Here is a 20,679-nt window from a genome sequence, read left to right as displayed (position 1 = left end):
TATCGATGGCCGTCCCCCGCAAGTCGCTGATGGCCGTCCCCAGCAAGTCGCTGACTGGCCTCAGAGACCTACGCACCTCTTTGATCCTGCCTTGCAGAAGCACCTCGCTGAGTAGAATTTGCTTAAGCGTCCATTCGTGCGCTGTGCGCAGTGCGAGGGGCGGAGTAAGAGAGCGCGGTGAAGCCTGAGAGCCTCCGCGGCTGCGGAGTGCATCGCGACGAAAGGGGGATGAATTCGGGCTAGAAACCGTTGTCTCCTCGTACAGGGGGACGGAGCGTGGAAGAGGGGACTCCTTCTCCGCTCTTTCCTAAAGGCGCGCGCCGCGTTTCTGAACGAGAAAGAGATTCGCTCGCGCACGGTGAAGAGGGCGGGAAGAAAAAAAGCCGAGCGCAGCAGAGTGGTTGGTGACTGGTGTACAGAACACGTGTATATATGTTCGTTTATATATATATATATCTGCATAAGTATATCGTCATGTATGGGCGATGCGCCAGTTGCTTGAGACGTCCTTTTCTTGTGTTCGGAGGTACGGAATAGGAAGGGACTTGTTTTCTGGCAGGACGGGGTTTCTCGTTGTTCGCGACGCACTTGCATGCTATTTGCGATGCTTTCCACGACGTTCACTCGATAGACTCAAAAAATCACGCTTTCGGCTCCTGCTGCGAGCATGTGCAAAAAGATTTTCGAGTTCGCGCAGCGCATGGTGTTTGTGCATGGCCATGGCGGGCGCTGGATGTTTCAGCGTCGAATCGCGTGTCTCTCCGCTGCGTTGCCGCGTCGGATGGCGGATTGACCATGTTCTTCGTATTTAGGGTTGGCAGACGGCGAAACAGCGCCTTGGCGATGAAGCACGGCCAAACAGCGCCTTGGCGATGAAGCACATGCACGAGCGTATTCGGCGTAGTATTATATGTGCAGCTTGTGTTTTGCGCCGTCTCAGTTACCTGCATAGAACATGAATTTTCGGCGAGTTTTTCCGCAGTACAGCTCGACAGGAGATGCGTCGCGGATGTGTGCCTCATGTGAAGAGGCGCCGCGCGCACGTGCCGACGATGAGTTAGACTGCCTGTGTGTCTGCGCACGGGTTCAGTCGACGCAGACAGCTGGCACATTGCGTTGTCCGTGTCGGTTGTATACGTTTGCGTGCGTGTGAGATTTGAACGGACGAAACTATTTTTGTACGTGTAAGCTGTCGGCTCTATTTTTCTTGTGTGCGCATGCATACGCTTCCCGAGACCGGATGATCTGTTTGCTGCATGTAAGTACGTGTGTGACTCCACTTGGGACAGTTCACTCGATGTGCGTGAGACTCGGGGCTTATCTCCGCTTCCCCGATTTTCGCAGTCGGCAAGTTCCAGCGTTTCGCGCCGCCCCAACCGTAGGTGAAGAGCGGAAGCCCGCAGTATCGACCTTCAGTGGTGCAGTTGCAGAGGCAGGGATGCCTTCCCCTGGCAGACATCATCCCCTCGCGTGAGCTTCAAATGTTTATTCGAGTCAGGGGCAGCAGCTTCTCCCTATACTGGGTAGGATGCGCCCAACTGCTCGGGTGCACGCGGCGATGAATGGAGCCTTCCGCAGTTCATTTTGAAGGCATAGGGATGCGCGTATGCAGGATTGGACATGGGAAGTACTGAATAACAAATTTGATAGACAAGGTTGTTGACACATAGGCACATAAAAAAAGAGGTTTGTGCGACCTGCCCACCGCCCGGCCTAGACGGTAAACGATGAGGACAGTATTATTGGCCTGAAAGCGGGGAGACATGCACGAGACAATCCTGCTTGTGGGGAGACTAGGCTCTCCGTCTTGTCGCCAAAAGGGAGAGACCCCTTTGTTGGCTAGAGAGAATTCAGACGCCCTCTGGTTTTCAACAGGCGAGTCTCGGTTGTGCTGCAGTGCCGCTTGCTCGTGCGTCGTCGACCTCAGCTTGGCGCACAAACCGGCCGTCTGCGCAGAACGCCGCCTCGTTGCATACCAAAGGTCTCATCGTTGTAGGCTGGCACCCGCCAATTCCTCTGGGGGCGCTGGAGGATCGGCTGTCGTCGGGGGGCGACGCTCTGTCCCGTGTTCGGCGCGCGTGGCGAGGTTCGCCTCGCGCTGGGTGCGGTCTCGACGTTCAGCGCGGCTTCCACTCGTTTTCTCCAAGCACACTGCTGGAAAAGTGTTTTCTTGACAGGCCATGGGGGCACCAGGTGGCTCAAAAGTCCACTCTTGCCTTCGGCGAGCAGGTACTCCCTGCCGCCTTTTGGAATCCCCAAGCTCTCTTCACCGCGATCCTGCATTTGCTGCCTTTTCCGAGTGCACTCTCTCGACGGGCGCAAGGGGTCTGCTCAAGGTGAAGCACCTCCTCCCTCGCCACACACGTGGACGATTGACTCTTCTTGCACATCCGTTTTCATAAAACAATTCTAAGAGCTGTCTTCCGACGCCGCGCGGAGGCGCGCAGGCGGCGCGCCTCCGCGCAGGGTTGGAAACAGACGCAGGACAAGAAAAGAAACCCGTCCGTTGTTCAGGCGCAAAAAAAGCCAAGTCTTCGAGAGGTCGCACATCCTCTTCGCGCGGTAGGTCTTCCTCCTCCTCCACTCCAAGGCAACGTGACCATGGTGATGACCGCCAGCTGAAAACCTCGACGACGACGCCTGCAGAAGGCGAGCCGCGAGTTCTGTTCCTACGCCACTTTCGTCATTCAGCAGATCACCTGCAGCCGGGTTCCACACGTTTGCCCTCCACGCCCTCCTCTGAACTCTTTGCACGCGAAGCCTTGGCGCCGAATCGCCCGCCTCCACAGTCCCCCGGCACATCGACTCACCCTTTTTCCGATCCACGCTGCCGGAGGCTGACAGACGGCCCTTGAACGCGCCAGCCGCACTCTCCTTGCAGTCCGCCCAAAGGCGCCTGTGCTCGCGCGAAGCGCTGCCGTCAACGCGTGATATATGTACGCGTTGACGGCATCTCTTGCTCCGACAAAACAAAAGTCCTGCGCCGCCCCGCCTCGCGAGACGCCCACCACTCCGTCTCCGCGATAACACATACATTTTTATGATTTTTTGCGTTGTCTTGCTGGTTTCTGCCGTCGTTCAGCAGTGGCGCCGCGCGGGGGCTGCGCACCCCTGGCGCCTCAGACGTGCTCAGCGCTCGCCTCACGCGGGGACCGGCGTTCCGTCATCGAGAGGCAAGAGCCCAGCGCGCCCCACTTTCTGCAGCAGAGACAGCACGATGCAGCTATCGGTGATGGCCTTGCGTCGGATGTCGAGTTTCATGACCGCTGCCCGATGCTCAGAAGAGGTTTCGTGCTCGCGGTAGCGCTTGCCTTGGTTGCGCCAGAGGCAGAACCCTTCACTGACGAACTTTGACACTCTTGGCGAGAAAAGCAGACACGGGAAGCAGAAGACTGCGTCTGCGCTAGTCGAGTAGAGCATCCACTTGCGGTCTTGGCGGCGCTCCTCGATGCCCACACAGAGCTCGCGAAGCGAAAACCGCCGCTTGTTGGTCAGGGGCGGAACAAAGTGCGTAAAGTCGCACTGGGGCGGGCCGTGGAGAACCAAGTCGTCGATGTACTTGGCGATCGACTCTTTTGACCACGTCGCGGGGTCCTGGATGCGAAACGCGGGGTCGTCGTCCCACGCCCACCGCTGGGACTTGGCGCGCTTCGCGCTCCGCGAGAGCGCCTCAGCCTCCGGGGCGGCCTGCGCGGGCAGGTAGTCCCCACGCAGAAACGTCGGCGAGCTGTTGGAAGACACCGGCGGCGAGCGGTATCGCTTGCCTCCGATGCCTCCGCGCTCGCAGCGCCCCTCGGCGCCGGCGCCCTTCGCCTTCTGCGGCGCCGACTCGTGATCCTCCGCCTTCGCCAGTCGCCGGGCGACACGGAGGTCATCAGTGGCGGACGGAAGACCGCGGGACACCGGGTGTGACCGCCCGTTCAAGCCAGCAGCCGCCACGAGACGGGCGTGGTACGCGGGAAGCGCGGGCGAGCCGAACGCACACGCATCTTCTGAGTCCTCCTTCTGCGCAGCCTGGACAGCCTTCAAAGCGTCTGGGTGCAAAAGCACTTCAGAAAGCACGCTCTCGAGCCCGGGGACGTGCCGGGTTTGCGCCGACTTGCCTGCGGCAGTTGCCGCCAGGGCGGCGTCCTCTTCGAGCGCTGCAGATTCGCCGACGGCGGAGGCGCACACTGGGCGAGTTGGCAGAGGCTCAGCGCCCGCACTCAGAACGTCGGCGCGCGTCATGGGAGCCGAGCGCGCCGCACTGCGTGAGCGGCAGGAAGTCGCAGAGGTGTGCCGTTCCTGAGGTGCGTAGTCGGGCGAGGGGAGCGTCTGCGACCGCCAGGCAGAGGCCTCCGCCAAGGCGCAGTGTCGGAGAGACCAGGGCACGTCGCGAACAAAGGTAGATACCGACGAGTCGTAGGGGGGGAGGCACACACGCTCTATCGCGTCCCGCTCCTCGTCAACGGAGGACGAAGCACTCATGCGCCGACCACGCTCAACAACGTAGGCGCCGCCCCCCCCCGGGGGAGGCTCGCGGAGAGGGCGCTTGAAGCCGCTGAACTGGGAGATGAACAAACGTGGATGCGTTGCTCTAGTCCCTCATCGGCGAAGAGTGCCTTGGCGAACGGCGCGCGCCCCTCGAGGGCGCCCGCGAGGACTGCGGCCGGGGTGGCGGGCGCCGACCGCGTGAGGGCGGGGGAGCGGGGCGAATTGGCGAAGGCCTGTCTTCTGTGGCATTCGTCGATGGACCTCGAAGTCCTCAGTTTGCGCAGCGGCTCCACCAGTGCGCTCCGCAGAAGCGCGGCTGGGGAGAGGTGCTCCGCAGGCGCCGCGGCAGAAGGCGCCGACGAAGAAGTCCGCAGGCGCTGCGCAAGGTACAGGAGGTCGGTCAACTGCCGCGTTCGATCAAGCAGCGCCTCCTCCCGCTGCCGGAGCTCCATTGTCGCGGAGTAATCTGACAAGTGCAACGCGCGCCACACGCATCCCTCACCGCGGCCAAACGGGGTGAAACCGTTCGCGGTTGCTGTCGAGCGAAAATTCGGCACCGCGCGCGAGCGAGGTCCCCGGGCGTGGAAAACAAATTCTACACTACCCTGCAGCCGTGGATCCCGTCGGTGGTCGTCTGTGCACTCCCGCGAAGGATTTCGAGTTTCGCGCGCAGGGCGGCAATCGTCGTACAGGGACGTGCGAGGCAGTAGGCCGCGAAATGTGCACCCTTCCTTCCCCAGCAAACCCGGAAAACACCTGTGAGAGGTTGGCAACGGGCGATTTTACGTGGGAGCGAGGAGTCTGGACCTAGGAAAGGGGTGGAATCACCTCGGGAGCGAGTAGCTGAGAAGCGGAGCGGCTGCTCTGAGGCCACCTGGTGGGTACACGCGCATGCCAGCCTCTGCCGCGGAAACCGCGCGGGGGCGTTGCCGTTGCGTGCGCCCAGAATGTGGAGAAAGAACCCCTGCCTGCAATGGCGTCCCAGAAACGCTTGCGGCGTCCCTGTTGCGAAAAAGGAGACCCAGCCACGGGCGAGAAAGCCACGGATCTTCCGCGGAGAGGAAACAAATCGTCTAATTTGGTTTTGCCTCGAAAGCGAAAGCCGCTGCAACGGCTGGTCGTCGCCGCGGCCTTCGCGGTGGTGCTGTCCCCCTGCAACGCCCCTAGTATTGCAATGACGCCCGCGCTTCGCAAACGAGGAGAGGGCGGCAACCGCGACCGGGACGATGGGGCCGTCGCTCCGTGGCATAAATCGTGCGGCATGACGCGCGACCTGTCGTCCTGGCGGCGACAGGCCAAAGCCGGCGACCTGCTGCTGACAGTGTCGCTGCGGCCGTGTACAAACCCACCCCGACCTTTTTTTAGGCGTGCGCGGCATCCACGCACTTCTCCTGAAACTGTGGACCCCTGTGTCAGTCGAGAAACAGCGGAAGATTGCTGCTGTGGGACGCCCTCCGGGCGCCGCACTAAAAAACGTGGCAACCCTGCCTCGGCATGATGGAGGCGCCGGTCGAAATCAGCATCTTCGAGCCTTTAATCAAGGCTCAGGGAGCACGACGGAACTGACGGAACTAGCAACCTGCATAAAACACAAACCGGGACGTAATCGAAGCTAGGCAGATCATAGAACGTCTTCCGTTTCTGAGGAACATACTGCTATACACATGGATCGAGCAAAACGCGGGCGCCCGCGTAGTTCAAACGCCTTCGCCCCTTAGCGTGGCTGGTGCTGAGCCCCCTTAGAGGTTTGCGTTTCTGATGAACGGTTTCTGTGCTCTGAAAGGTTGATGAAGGTGACACAGGAGCGCATGTACTAAGCGGCTCAGCTTGCAAATCATGTGTTGGCAACCTCACGCGTTTATGGCAAACATCCGTGAACGTGCAGGGGCAAGGGCGGCGTTCCTAATAACGTGTTCCATACACGGCCGACAGCAGGGCTCGTAACCCCTTCCCTGCATGGCGGTCTAGTGACAGACGAAAACGGTGCTCGAGTCACAGCCGACCGCGGAGCCTCACGATTTCTCTGGCAAGCATCTCTTTGATGGCACATACGCCATTGCGAAAGGCCAGTACGACTGTGCTGTGAAACTCGTGTGTTGGCGAACCCTAACAAAGTGTTACCTACCGGCTGGTTCTCCCACATACGCTGCCGCCGTCCACAGCGGACCCGTTTGTCCCGGTGAGACGCGAGGTTTGCTTCTACTGTGGGAATACGAAGGTCGGCTGAATCTGAAGGGAAGCCGCTTCAGAGGCACATCTAACGCTTAGGTCAAAATTTCGGGAGCCGATGTCCTCCGAAAACGGGGGATCTGGTGTTGACGAGGTACTCAAGCAATCATGCGTGCAGAGCGCGATTTGAGAAAAAACCTGGAAGCAGTACTGTTTGTCCGCGGCACACGATTTGACTATGTAGTCGCGGATTGCTGTGTCCAGCGTCCCTCAAAACAAAAACTTTCTCACGTTGGGGGAAACGGGCGGCTTACTTAACTGAAGCCCGCGCACGTGCCATTTGCAAATGCTTCCTCCGGATAAACAAAGTCACATTCCCGTCGCCGCGTGTTTTATGCAGCCTCGCTTGTGAGGTGAGGCACGGTTGTGAGAGGAGGGCGACACCGAGAGGTGTAATTCAGGGGATGCCTGCGTGATATATCTCATTTCTCTCGCCTCTGCGGAGGAAAACACTGCTCTGAAGCCGCGAGCAGTTAGGCATCGGCTAGTCTGCACAAAGTGCTTGTCATGTTCGGCCTCCGAAGAGGTTAGCGTTTTTCGAGAGGTCGTGGGTCGCAAATCCAATACACGGGGGGACAATCAGAGTGCGAAGAAACTGGAGATACTACGCCTTGTCCAGAATTCTTTTGTCGCCGGGAGATGTGCAGTATAGCGACCAGGCGTTCCTACTAGCTCATGTCTACTACCAAACGCGTTTGCACAACGGTCAATGCGCAGGGCTGCGTAATAGCTCAGTTCTATTCTAGCATGCGATGCTTTCTTACTAATCACGCTTCGTCTGCCGCGCACAAGGCATTCAGGCAGTGCTACGTCTAGCGGAGGAGTGCTGCTCACCTTACGGTTGACGCCCCCGTAGATGCTCTATGCTTTTGGATGAGGTTCAGTTCGCGTGCGCCAAAAGTCGATCGACCAGCGATCAGAATCAGATCGTTTCTCAAACGTTAGCATGCAGAACAAGCACGAATGATGCGGAAAATATACTGTCACCCCTTCCTCACTTGAGGATTTACCCGGAACTCCAAACCACATCGGGCGTGCGCGCCCTTAGAGCGCGAAACAAAAAAGGTGACCACGCGAGTTACTTGTGCACGGAGTGGGAATGGCGTTTTAGTTTCTCCTTCCATCCCAGAAGTAGTTTGCTCATGCACACGAGACGTCTTTCAGGACATGTGCACTAGGGCGTCAAAACAGATGCCACGATGAGCACGCCGCCCCCATACGGATTGCGATGGCGGCCGAGCGGCCACATTAAAGAGAAGAGAAAGCCAGTTGCGATTTGCTGAATGCGATAAAACCACAAGTGGCAACAACTGGTGTGCCACGAGACACAAGAAAAATAAGTATGCGATATCTAAAGAATGCAATACACTTGCCCGAAAACCTGGGCTTTGGATGGAGGCTGGCTCCAAGGAATTGACTGCCTTGCCCATTCCAGGAAACAGCAACACGAACTGCTGATTTCTTAGCTGTATGATGTCGCATTTAGGGGTCGTTCGAGGCTCCTATTTCTTGCACCCCGTGGCGACCCCTATTTCCATATTTCCGTCTTTCCTGCTGAACTCAACCACAAAGGCGAAACCACGTCACGCGATCTTTCACGGGCAGGCTACAAGAAAAATACTCGGAAATCACAAAAAATTACGCTTTCACAAGATACGCACCACGGCACAGACCCGTCCGCATACGGATTGGAACGATGCGTTGACTGCACTGTGCATTTTGTTCAAATGACAGCCGCACTTTGCCGGTATCTAGACTTGACGTCTCGCCGCTCCGGGAGTTTCCTCTCGGCTTGCTAGCGGATTCCAGAATTCACCTAGTTATGCAGCGAAACACCACGCCCATCCGCTGCAGAGGCGACGCGGGAAAGATTCGAGGACGCCATTCGCTCTCCACCGGGGATCCCTGCAGCATGTCCTTGGCTTTTCAGTGGCCGCGTGCGGGAAAACGCTGGGGGAGCAAATTGTCTCTGGAGACCCTGAATGGCGTGGACTTCCGCCAGTCCCGAAGGCCCACGCACATTGACCCGAGGGCGGTGCTGCATGCTCACCATGCCGCTGACTTGGTTCTCACCGCGCCGTCCTCCCATGGCGAACATCACGAGCCCACTCTTGGAGTGGCTGACACCGGAGGGAACAACCGGACCAGACTGTCCCTTCTGGGCGTCTCCAGCCGAAGACGAACAAAAAAGTAATCCTGCCTTCGCGGCGGGCACACTTTGTGGCGCGACATAGGCTCCATTCTTCTGTGGAGGCCGCACAGGCGCAGGCGAGCGCGAATGCTGAGGTGGCGCAACCGATGGACGAGCGGAACGTCGAAACAGCCCGAAATGGGTGGTCTCGTCGACGCCCTTCTCAGCCTCGTCATTCAGACGGTAGCCGCCGTTCTCTTCGGCGATGGAAATTGCGATCGCTTCAGCCGCTTCAGGCCACCCCCCCGAAGCCGACTCCTGGGACTCCGCTGGCGGGGAGGCTTGAGCCGGAGTCCATTTCGTCTGCGGCGACTGGATGGGGGACGGAGGCGACGCAGGGGCGACTCCTGGATTCGTCGCGAAAGGCGATAACGCTGTCGGAGCGGGAGAAAGCGGCGAGCTCCAAGGTGGGGAGCTGCCACCAGCGGGGTTCGGGAATGCGAAGGAAGGCGAGCCGGCTCTTTGAGGAGATGGAGATGCTCGCAGGGGGGCGCAAGAGGAGAACGATAAGATGTGGGGGATTCCGGCAGAGGTTGTTGCCAGAGTACCATCTGCGTTGCCGGCGGGGAGACCCTCCTGCGCACGTTGCTGGCCGATTGGGCTCCTGGGTATATTCGTGCTCATGGGTGGGTTCCCCGCCGACTGAGGAAGCGCGAAAGGCGAAGGCTCCCTTGCAGCTGCTCCATCCTCTTGGCTCTCTGCAACGGCTGATGATGGCTGCTGCCACTGAGCGAGCTGTCGCTGCCACGCGGCCTGCCAGGCTTGCTGTCGAGTCAACTCCTCCGTCTGGTTCGTCTGTGACTGTGTCTGGAGATCCATGTAGGACCCTGAGGCTGTCAAATCCATTCCGTTAGACTGCGCTGGGGTGACTTGTTCCGCGGCTTTGCCTGGCGCCTCCTTGTTCGGCTTCGCGACACCAACAGCCGCTACGGCCTGCTTGTCTAGCTGCCATGCGCAGCCCTTTGGAGTCTTCACGGTCTTCGAGCGGTCAGAACGAACCGGTGAAACGCCAGAGGCCTCTCCTTTTTTGCTGGATGCGACCGAAGGATGACGCTTCGCGGCAACGGCGCGCGGAATGGGACGGGACGCGATATGCAGGTTGCTTATGCAGAACGCGGAGAGGCCTGCTGCGGGATCTTGTTCCATGCCACTCTCGGTACCCGCCGCACTCGCTTCAGCTTTTCCGTCTCCTTGAGCCGCTGTCGGCCTCTCTCCGCCTCCTTGTCCGCGCTCAGTCGCCGTGGGGAAGGCCTGAGGAGCGGGGTAGAACGCGGATTGAGAAGTCGCGCCGGCGAACATCTGTGAAGTCTGGGGAAGAGTGAAAGCACTCATGGGTGAAGCGCCGTTTGGAGCACGCGGAGGATACATGGGGAACGCTGGAGTCGGATTCTGAAGGAAAGCGTTGGGCGCGACAGGAGGCACACTTCGAAAAGGCGCCGAAACCGAGGCGCCATAGGCCGTAGCTGCCGAGGACGGACCAGGGACGGGCATCGCCATACCCGGATTTGGGTAAGGCGGCAAAGCGTACAGAGCCGAAGGATGAGGCATGTCGCCGTTGGCGGCGAAGCTCGGAGTCGCGTGATGGTTTGCAATCGGCAAGGGTCCGGTCAGTTGTCCGTGGGGGGCTGCAAGTGCTGTAGACAGAGAGGCACAGGAAGGGGGGGGAGTACGGGCACCCTGAGGGAAGAACGGTGCTTGATTCGCAGGGAAGAAAGCAGTGCCGAGGGATTTGGAGGCAACGACGGGCTGTTGACCATGCATCTGCGGAATGAACGGGCGGCCATCATGGTACGCAGGAGTCCCGGCGGGAAGCGTCTGAACGGGGCGCTGGTGATCCGGTGCGGCGTAGAGCGGTGTCTGGGAATGAGCAGGCACACGGAGACAGCAGACGGATGCAGAAAAATCATGGAGAACGGCTCAACAACACTCTCCAACTATACAGGAAAGGCTTGAATACGCACAGTTGACAGTTGCCTGAGGGTCATTCTTATGAACCACCGAGTGCGAGCGCACGGATGTGACCCCTGTCGAAGTCAACTTACCTGCATCGACACGTTGGCGAGCCTGGCTTGCTGGCGCTGGGGGTTGGCCGTGGCAGACACGTTCACTTCACCTACGCTTGCAGCGAGCGGCTGGTGCTGAGCAACTGGAGCCGAGCTCGAGGGGCCTTTCGCGGGCGCGACAGTTCGTGCGCACCGAGCTGCACCTTCAGCTGCAGGACCCAGGCCTGCGCCAAGCCCCCGCGACGCACCTCCGAAAGCTTCCATTACGGGACCGTCACTCAGACACCGCCGGGATGCTGCGGCGCCAGAAACTGCTGAGGATGCTGCCACGGAGTGGCGGGGAACGCCTGAGTTCGTCGACTTGCCGGCAGGCAGATCCTCGGTGCGGGCACGCTGTTTCTCGAGAGCGTTCTCCCACAGGCGGAGAAAGACTGGAGGGACTTCTTGTGGAGTCTTCGACGTCTTGGTGCCCGACGAGGCACGACGGGGGCACCTGCTCCTGCCGCGGGGTGCGCCGATGCTCCGACCGCCGGGCAGAAGGTCTAGGCTGGAGTCGAGGCTCTGCAAAAAACAGACAGGAATTGGCAGACAGACAAAAGACCGTGCAGCCGAGGCCAGCACACTCACACTCTGCAATGCGGGCTACCAGACAATCAAGTCCGTTCCTTTTCAGGCATGCCTCGCTCTGCGTACCTTGCTCCCGACGCTCGTGCGGCTCATCGCAGTGCTGGTGGAGACGCACGACGCGGCACCCACGCTTTGTCTGGCAGCGTTCACAGAGTCCGAGGCAAGAGTCGTGACAGATGAAGTGTTATTGGGGGCGGCCGTGACGGAGGACCAGGGTCTGCCGCGGCTGGCGCAGTTGACGACGATAGAGCTGGACTTTTTCCGCGCCGCTTTCTCGTACATCTGACTGGCGACGGTGACCTGCGCAAAGCCCCGCGAAGCGATCGAGTTGGGAGTGGAATCGTGGCTGCCGCAGAACGCGCACAAGCTCTTGTAGCGGAGACCGTGGGGACACAGCAGCCGGCTGCCGCTCCGCGTCCTTCCGGCTGCAGGCACGCCGACAGTCCCGCGGCCTCGGGCGCCCCCCAGCGAGCGGGCCCCAATTTCCGTCGATGGAGTGCTTGTTTGCTGCTCGGAGACACTCCGTCTCAGGCTGCGGCCGCTCTGCATGCGTCCTCCCTGCGAAGGGCCGAGAACGGCTCGACTGCGAGCACCTAGCGAACCGCGACCTGCCGCGGTCTGGTGCAGCGGCTGACGGGGTTGGGACGCGGAGCACGACGGCGTCAAAGAGGCGAGCGAACCTGCGCCTGGGGTATGCCTCCGGACTGCGGCTCCGCTGCGCTCGCTTGCTCGTGAGCTCTGGCGGCTTGCCGGAGTGGACTCCGAAGCCGAGACCCGAGGCGCCTTCCCGGCGCACGCGCGCCGGATCGCGTCCACGGCCTTTTTGATTTGAGCGCGACTCGTCAAGATGATGCGTTGCTGCTGAAGGATTTCAATGATCTGTGCGCGGGCTGCAGGCGGCAGTTCATTCCAAGACGGTCCTCGTCGCGGCGACCCGCTCACACACCCGGTCGCGGCACCGCTGATCTGCTTGATGAGTTGCACAGCGGACACGCGGCCAGGGGCACCGGAGGAAGGGCACACAGCAAAACGCGCCCTAGACGGCTGCGGCCTTTCCTGCGGCGACGGAGCGCGGGCAAGGGGAACGGGCGCTGGACTGCTCAGCGTCGCGGCGGCCTTCGGGACGCGACCTACTAGCGCTCCGCCTGCGCCCCGGAGGTTGCGTGGCACATTGTGGTTGACAGGCTTTGCAGGATGCACTGCCGCAGGCCCCGCCACTAGAACTGAAGAGGCTGCGCGGCCGCAAGCGGGGGATGAGCCAGACTCTTTCTGCTTGGGCTTCGGCTTTTTCAGCGACGGCGATGCGCCGGCGGGAGTGCTTCCGGAGGTCTCCTGTCGATTTTGGTGCCCCTGAGAGTCGGCCGTAGGGTTGTCAGCGTGTGGTTGCAGTAGAAAAGGTTCATCATTGCTGCCGCGGCGCTCCTCGACGATGAGCGACTGTTGCATGGGGCCTGGTGTTGCGCCACTGACGGATAGCTTGCCGCTTTCCTGACTTTGCTCCACGTGCGGAGGGACGAAAAAGACACCACCAGACTGCTGGTCGACGACTTGGCTGCTGCCCTCGGCTTCGATTGCGCGCCAGATCTCATTATCTTCAGCTTCGGTCAAGAGGCCTCTTTCGCTGCCGCCGGAATCTTCAGAGAGCTCGAAACTGACTTCGTCGTCCTCGCGATGGGGGGAGAGCGGCCCCTGAAACTGAAGCACGTCTTCCAGACGGAGGCCGCCGCTTTGGGCGCAGGAGGCGTTCAAGTAGTCCAAGTTTTGCGCATCTTGCACGGTTCCGTCCTCGGGGCGCTGATCCAGCAGAAGCTGCGCGCGGCTGGTGCTCGAGGTGATAGATTTCTGCGCCTGGTTGAGTTGCGCGAGGACTTCCTCGGAGAGGCGACTGGAGTGGCTTTGCAAACTCGCGTCGGTAGCGTTGCTTCGCGGGTACTCGGGTTCTTCCGCGTAGCAGCGCAGCGCTGCAGACATGCCTGGGGCGTCGAACTCGGCGGTTTCCATCTTTTCGGCTTCGCTGATGTCCTCGACGATGAGGGCGCTGACGCTTCGGCTCTCGGGCGGGAAAGACGTTTCCCTCGAAGCAACCGCGGAAAGGCTTCCATCAGTCGTGGCAGTCGATTTCCTTCCGTTGTCTAGACTGCAGTATTCCACATCCGAGCTACCGTTGGTCTGCGCGCGAGTTTGCTGCTCTTCGAACTCCGTGCCGCAGTCTTCAGACTCATAGTCTTCCAGCAGCGTGTTGGGATCTTGAGACGAGATTGCGTCGTCGACGCTGGCGGAGAACCCCAAGGCGAGTTGAATGTCCTCGGGGGTTTGCTGAAGCATGCTAGTAGTAGGGTTCGTAGCTGGGTTACCTGCTTGAACATCGAGGCCGAGTTGCGTCGAAGACGCAGCACGTTTTTTCGGTTTCCACGCCAGAGCGGGCCTCTTTTGACCCTTTGGAACCTTGTTGGAGTCCTCTGCAGCGTTTTTCCCGCCCAACTTGACCTTGCCAGGCCGAACGCTCCCGACTGGAGCACCCGTTACCAGGCGCGGCGCGCCGGCCGCGGTCCGCGGCGGCGACGCCGAGACCACACCGCCAGCGGGCGCCATGTCGCTCAAGGAAGCAGTAACGGGGATGCACATAAAAGAAGTTTTGTCCACCTGACTTGCACTGTGCAGGGACGCAGGGGTCGCGCGCGACCGCGCTCTTGTGTGGCACGCGACGAGGGCAGACGCTAGCACAGCCGCAGACACGCGCGCGGGCAGCCGCGTGCTCGGCCTGGGAATGGGAGGGCGTTTCGAGTCGACGTAACGACGCAGAAGTCAAACAAAATACTTTTCCTGCCGACAAGCGAGATTGTGAAGGTTTTCGCGTCAAGCGGGTGGACCAGGGCTGGATCAGAGGGGGCTGACTGATTTGGCTTAGGTCAACGGGGAGGCGGTTGAACAGAGCGAGAGGAGAGGCACTCGGCGGCGGCCTCGCCAACCAGGGGAGGGAGGAGAGTCACGAGAAGTACAGACGATTCTCTGCACAGGCGTTTTGAGCGATGGCAACCCAGAGGCGGCAGCGTGAATTAATTCCTTTTGGTGTTGATGGAATGACCTTTCCGGCCCCACTCTCCGAGAGCTTGTGAAGACACCACACTTCTGCTCGCGCGCGAATCCGCTCGACGGGCGTCTACCGAGAGGGGCGCTGCAGGCTGGCCGAGCGCAGTTCGCGGGTGAGGCGTGCCTCTCTTCCGAGCCGCCGCCCGCCGCCGCGCTGTCTTCTCCTTGTCTTGACCAGGACTCTTGAGTTTCCTGCGTGGCAGCGAAGCAGGAGCGATTCTTGAGGAAACAAACGCTGGACGCGCTCGCAGAAGCACTTCCCCCTCGAGAAAATAGAGCAATGAATCTCCACAGAAAACCCCATCCGGCAGGAACGGCCCTGGCAACCATGAGTAGAGAGAGAGAGAGTTAGCTCGTCGTCATCCACGCTGAGCAACACCGCCACGCCAACGAGCGAGTCACCACCGCCCACGAAGCGTGCCCAGCCTGTTTCGCGTCGCTAAGACTCTCTCAGCTGCTGGGCGCCACAGGAGGGGAAGCGGTTCTTTGTCTGCACGTTGCCTCTCGAGACTGCGACTTTTGAGCACAGAACGAAAGAAAGCCAGCGATGCGCGACGCATTTACAAAAGTTAGGCAGTTCCCCACAGGGCACGCTTCCTCGTGGCGATTTTGACACCGTTCGTTGTGTTAAATCCCCAGACAGACAGCCTTCTGCGTGGTAAGGTCGTCTCAAGCTCCTGACAGCTTCTGCCGCTAAAAAACTGCTCGCCATGGATCTCTCCCGTCAGACACCAACGGCCACACTACACGATTGGGAGAGTACTGTGAGGCCGCTCACGGCTCGAGGGATACGGTGGCGTCAACAGATGCACACAGTCTCGTATTCTCACAATGCACACAAGTCCCACAGCGGCTGCACGGGTTAACCGATCGCTGAGGGTTCCTCGGCGCCGGGATGCACCAGCCACATAGACCTACGCCGGATCTTTAGGGCAAGAGAATACAGCTGCTTCACGCGGCACGGCGTCGGCTCTTTTGCGTGCGGAAGACAAAAAGACTAAGGCTGCCCATGAACCTGGAGGACCCTGTAGCATGCTTCACTTCTTTAGACGTGTACCATTTGAGATGGCGGCCGCCGCACTTCACTGACTGTACGCGTTAGCTTCGCACAGAGCGAATATTAATGCGGGGATGGCGTGGCGTTTTAACACCCCGTAATAGTTGCCACGTAGGCTGCAGTCAGTGACTGTCTTCTGAGAGCGTGCATCTGACTCTACCGAGACGCGAGGCAGCTATCCATCAAATCATCTCTAGCTTCTGCGTCCCTCTGAAACCGACACTGCACCCATCCTGCCTCCACGGGGCTACGGCCAGTCTGCATCAGGATGTCGACACAGAACAAGAGCGGCAGGCTGCATCGCCCGTATCGTATCGCAGGGCGCGGCTCCGCGCCGACTGCTTTCCCGATATGTTCGCGAGCTATTTGGTCTGAAAGCATGAACTGACTCAAAACGCAGCTGCGGCGCCTGTGAGGCCACGCATCCTTTCCTCAAAGAGCGCTTGCCAGTGGCAACTGGTCAGACGGAAAGAGCCTGGCCACGGGATGCGGCGGACCCCAGCTCAGTTTCTTCTTGAATGCGTCTGAGAGACTATCTACTCGCCTCATAACAATCTACTACTCTATCCGAAAGCTGTTATTCACAAGTGGTGACGTCAGTGGCCGCGGGATGCTATTCGTTCCTGACGTAAAGACAATTAAAACGCCCCTTGAGTTTCACTGGGCAAACCCGTCGCTGGGGAACGGAAAAAAGGCGACTCCACTCGGGACAGTGGGCGCGGATGGAACGGCCATTTTCGCGTTCGCGTCCCTTCGCATGTCACGAGTGAAACGTTACAGCGGGCAATGAAATGCCCGGCGAGCGTCCTTCATACGGAGGCCAGAGGCGGGAGATCCCGAGACCACGGTGTATTCACTCGGGAGCTAGGAGCACGTAGTGCGGTGGAGGCGGACCCAGACACGCGAGTGGATCTGCCAGAAGGGAACCAAACCCTTCACACGGAGTGGCGGCCTGTGCTGCTGCGAAACTGATGTGCCTACTCAGCTCCTTTGACTCCGTTTCAGTCAGCGCTAAAGCAGCAAACTCGGGAGAGACTTGACCCGCGCCGCGTGCCCACCGCTCTCCTTTTTCGGGAGAAGATGCAGTGTACATACAGCTCATATCTGGCTCTGTCACGAAGGGGAACGAAAACCGGCCGACGACCTCGAGAGATCCCTCCCCCGATTTGGACCGTTCTTCTCTCTCTTGCCGTCCACGGTGCTCAGGTCGGAGACCTCTCGGGATGGGAAGAGTGATCACCTGAAACCGCAGCCGCAGAAATCAAGAAGAAAATCGAGAGTCAGCCCTCCATAGAAAATCGGCACTAGCTGTATGCTCACCTGAAGGCGCGCTCCGCGAGTTCCATGTTCTACGCTTGAGCGCGATTCCAGTCCGCAGGTGGAACCCCAGTCTCACGTATCTCCCTGACTTCTCTCCATGTGGTCGCGTGCTCCCTCAATGCAGAGCGAACACGCCACGCACTCGTATGCCGCCGACTAACACTCTATCCAGCAGCTCTAGATGTCGCTTTCCGTCGTCCTTCACGGGACATATGCACTGAGCAATAGGAATTGCGACGGCGTTTGAGATATCTGGCCGCGAACCCTAGAGTACACGGGCGCTACGGTAGCGATAAATGGCGCCGCCCCCGACCAGATAGCTGCATCTCCCGGGGCGACAGGTTCTCTCTCCCCTTCTCATCTCATACAGCCCACTGCCAGCACCCCTCAACCCGCGCAGGGCCGCACCCGGCGCGAGCTTTTTCACCGCGTATCTGTTTTCGTCATCGGAGCCTCCGCTCACCATTTCGCCTTTTGCAGACCACGTCGTCATGGCGCCTGTGACGTGTATGACATCTCCGGGCTGCAGCGTGGCCTTCACATCTTCAATGACTCGTTCTCGTTCTTCTTCTTCGTCTGCTGCAGCTCCCGCTGCGCCGCCTGCGTCGCCCTCAGCCTCCGCACCGCCGCGCGGCCCGCTGCCGCCTCCGCTCTCTCGCTGGGCGATCCGCCGCCGCAGAAAAAGAAGGGGAAGCGCCAGCACGGCGCACGCGGACGCGTCGGCGACCATGTAGTGGACACGGTGCTGTTCCATAGTGCGGGAAAGGGGGTCTGGCAGAGGCCGGAGGAGCATGAACGTCAGCGCCAGCTGCCGCTGCATCGGGCGCAGACTCCGCAGAGGCATAACTGGACGCCCGCCCCCCTCGCATGCATCTGGAGAGAGACGGGGCGCGAAGCCGGCCTGCGAGCCTACGGCGAGACAGTCCAACGGAGGAGACAGGACCGGAGGGTAGTAAACCGCGGAGCGCAGGCGCTTCGCAGAATGCGAATTCAGCGGAGCTACGGAGAGCGCCGCGGACGGAGGGATCGTCGCTGCGCCGCAGGGCGCCGCATCCTGCCCGCTCGCTTCGCCTCCTCCGCTTGCCACGCTCGCAGACAAGGCTCGGTCACCTCCATGGTTGCTGCGGGGTTGGTCTGCGGCATCTGGTGGCGCAGCCCCGTGGGGAGAAAAGGCATCGGGCGGTCCTCTCGGGAAATGAGAGATAGATGCATGCGCCCGGGCGCCTGCATCCGCGTTCGCCTGCGCGGCGCGTGACCGACCACTCTCTCGAGACGGCGCCCCCCTCCCGCAGGGGCCCTGAGCGGCTCGGGCGACTCCGTCACTCGCGGGGAGATTTGGTTTGCCCCGGTCCCTTGACAGCCCACGCGAGTGGGACGGGGACGGCGACCCGCTGCGGAAAGGCCTCGGCGCGCCGCGGCCTCCGCCGGGAGCAGACGGCGGCTGCAGAGGCCTGCCTTGGCTAAGCGTCGCCTCGCGGCTGCCTCGCCCGCCCCACGGCGCGCTTTGCTGTGAGGCGCTGCGCTCCCTTTCCCCCTGCTGCACAACAGAGACGCGAGCTTCGCTCGGATGCGCCCGATGCACACTCCCGTCGCGGCAGCTTGTTTCTCCTCTCTCCCCCAACGGCCGAACGCCCGAGGCTCCGCCCGCAGAAGAAGGCTGAGAGGAGCCGGCAGGCGCGGAGGCGTGCGAAGACGCCGAAGAGCTCAGCGAGGATGAGCGAGAGAAAGATGCATGCTCCAGCGCGCGATTCCCGCCGCACACTTCACTGTGGAGCGCCCCTCCAAGAGGAGGTTGCGCCACAGACGCCGACGGAGGCACGTAAGAAAGGCCCGCCTGCGGCGCTGGATACTGAGTGAGCTGCGAGAAGCCGATCTGTGGGACGTACTGAGGCGGCAGAGACGCCGCGGAGAGCCGCTCGGCGGCCTCTGGACTGCGGCTCAGGAGCCCGTCAGACGCAGAACGGCAGCCTGCATGCGTCTGAAAGGTCCTCTCGTCTCGCGCATACGCAGCATGCGACCGCCTAGCCGCCGACGCGGCGGCGGCGCCCCTGTTGCGGTGCGGCTCTCCGCTGCGCTCGGCCTCGCGCCGTCTTCTGGAAAGGGCAGCCCTCTCGCGGACACCGCCGGCCTCGCAGTCCGCATCAGTGGAGCGCCTCTCTCGGTGCGCCGCTCTCTCCGCGGAGTCCGCGCCCCCCGAGGCGCCTCTCCGTTCCCTCCATTTAGCGTCCTCCGCGCCGCGTGGGGCGCCTAGCCGCCAGCTGGCTCGGGTGTCACCCCCAGGCAGCTCCTGGGAACGCTCTATCTCCCGCCGCACGCTGCCCGCGCTCCCCGCGAAAGCCGCAGGCGGAATGCGACTCGCGGCGTCGGGCGAAGCCAAACGGCCACGCGACCGGCCGCCCTGCTCGCTGGCCGCGTGGGCGGCGTGGGGAGCGGCGGCGGAGGAGCCCCCGCCGGCACTGGGCGACGCCGCGCGGCTCCGCGCCTCGCTGTCTCTTGAGCCGTGGCCGAACGCAGAGTCGCGCGCATGCAGCGGACGCCCCCCTCCTGGGGGGCTGGCAGCCCAGGCTGCAGCAGCGAAAGCGTGCGGGTGAAGATGCGCCGCGGGCACTGCGGCTGCGAAGGACGCCGGCAAATCTCTGCCTTGCTGCTGCTGCTCAGTAGGAAAGACAGACGCTCCGGAGTCGTAGGCGGTCGCGCGCTTCCTCCCCCGCGAGGGAAGTGTGCCTTCCGCCCCGAGGCCCTGAGGGAGAAAGTGCGCGGCCGCGTGACTCGGCTCCAGAGGAGCAGTCGGGTGTACGTACACTGCAGCAGCGTGTGCAGGATGAAACCTGACGTGCGCAGGGGGCGGGTGCGCGGCTCCGCTCGCCTCGAGGAGTTGCTTGGGCGACGGACGGCCTTGAACGAAGTGCGGCGGCGGCGCAAACTGACCCTCGACAACTGCCAGTGGGGCGAGAAGCCTCACATCGCCAGAGAGAGCCGCTGGCTGACTCGCAAACCTCGGATGCGCCGCGGTGGCTGGCGGGCCCCGTCCGCGCGCGGAGGGGAGAAAGTGCGGCCGCAACATGGCGAGAAGCAGACGCCTCACAGAAAGCACACGTGCTCAGCGGATACCTGCAAAAGAAGGCAGAAAACGACCGGAAAAGATGCAGGGGCGCGCCTGAGAGCGTCCATACACTGCGCTGCAGGCAGGCGAAACCGACGACCTCTCACATCTTGTGGATTTCGCCGCCCAAGTGGCAGCGGAAATCGGTGGCTTCACGCGTCCAGAGTTGAAGCGATGATACACCCCGCGTGTATCATCTGCTGCGCAGGTGCTTATTTTTCGATGCCAAGAGCGAGACGGGGAAAAGAAGTGACGCGGCCGAGCGCGGTCGGCTCAGGAACACAGCCAAATGCGTGGCTGTCTTCTGCGCAGAAGTTGAGGATTGCCTTGTACGCGGCTAACTGGGAATCGACATGTGCGCGAAAGGTACAGTGGCTTCGGAGACGAGGAGGCACAGGCGTGTGAGAGGAACAATTGCTCCTCTTCTGGTATGCGCGTAGAAGCTCTGCTTCGCTTTACCCTTTTGGCCTGGTCGCCGGCGCATGCAGAGACCGCGACACACGGTAATGCGGGGGGATTCGATGTCTGAACGCCTCTCGGCAGGTCTCACTCGAGCAAAGAAACGAAATCTTGTTTAGTCCATGGT

The 20,679-nt window shown here is 61.1% G+C and overlaps 4 protein-coding genes across 4 annotated transcripts; all 4 read right to left on the bottom strand.

Annotated features, from left to right (window-relative positions):
• Nucleotides 1-3,141: 3,141 nt before the first annotated feature.
• BESB_004210 (uncharacterized protein) lies at nt 3,142-4,227 on the bottom strand (the record flags this gene model as incomplete). Its single annotated transcript, XM_029359176.1, has 1 exon — nt 3,142-4,227. The coding sequence occupies one exon, from the start codon at nt 4,225-4,227 to the stop codon at nt 3,142-3,144; it is 1,086 nt and encodes a 361-aa protein (XP_029222089.1).
• A 236-nt stretch (nt 4,228-4,463) lies between these two features.
• BESB_004200 (uncharacterized protein) lies at nt 4,464-4,925 on the bottom strand (the record flags this gene model as incomplete). The annotated part of the gene is made up of 1 exon (XM_029359175.1): nt 4,464-4,925. One exon carries the CDS (start codon nt 4,923-4,925, stop codon nt 4,464-4,466), a length of 462 nt encoding a protein of 153 aa, XP_029222088.1.
• Nucleotides 4,926-8,518: 3,593 nt separating this feature from the next.
• BESB_004190 (uncharacterized protein) lies at nt 8,519-14,115 on the bottom strand (the record flags this gene model as incomplete). Its single annotated transcript, XM_029359174.1, has 3 exons — nt 8,519-10,750; nt 10,936-11,457; nt 11,590-14,115. 3 exons carry the CDS (start codon nt 14,113-14,115, stop codon nt 8,519-8,521), a joined length of 5,280 nt encoding a protein of 1,759 aa, XP_029222087.1.
• Nucleotides 14,116-16,523: 2,408 nt separating this feature from the next.
• Nucleotides 16,524-20,054, bottom strand: BESB_004180 (uncharacterized protein; the record flags this gene model as incomplete). The annotated part of the gene is made up of 2 exons (XM_029359173.1): nt 16,524-16,910; nt 17,454-20,054. 2 exons carry the CDS (start codon nt 20,052-20,054, stop codon nt 16,524-16,526), a joined length of 2,988 nt encoding a protein of 995 aa, XP_029222086.1.
• Nucleotides 20,055-20,679: the final 625 nt, after the last annotated feature.

This window comes from Besnoitia besnoiti, chromosome I (genome assembly GCF_002563875.1).
Source record: "Besnoitia besnoiti strain Bb-Ger1 chromosome I, whole genome shotgun sequence".
NCBI lineage: Eukaryota > Apicomplexa > Conoidasida > Eucoccidiorida > Sarcocystidae > Besnoitia > Besnoitia besnoiti.
This window is presented reverse-complemented; position numbering and strand designations above follow the sequence as displayed.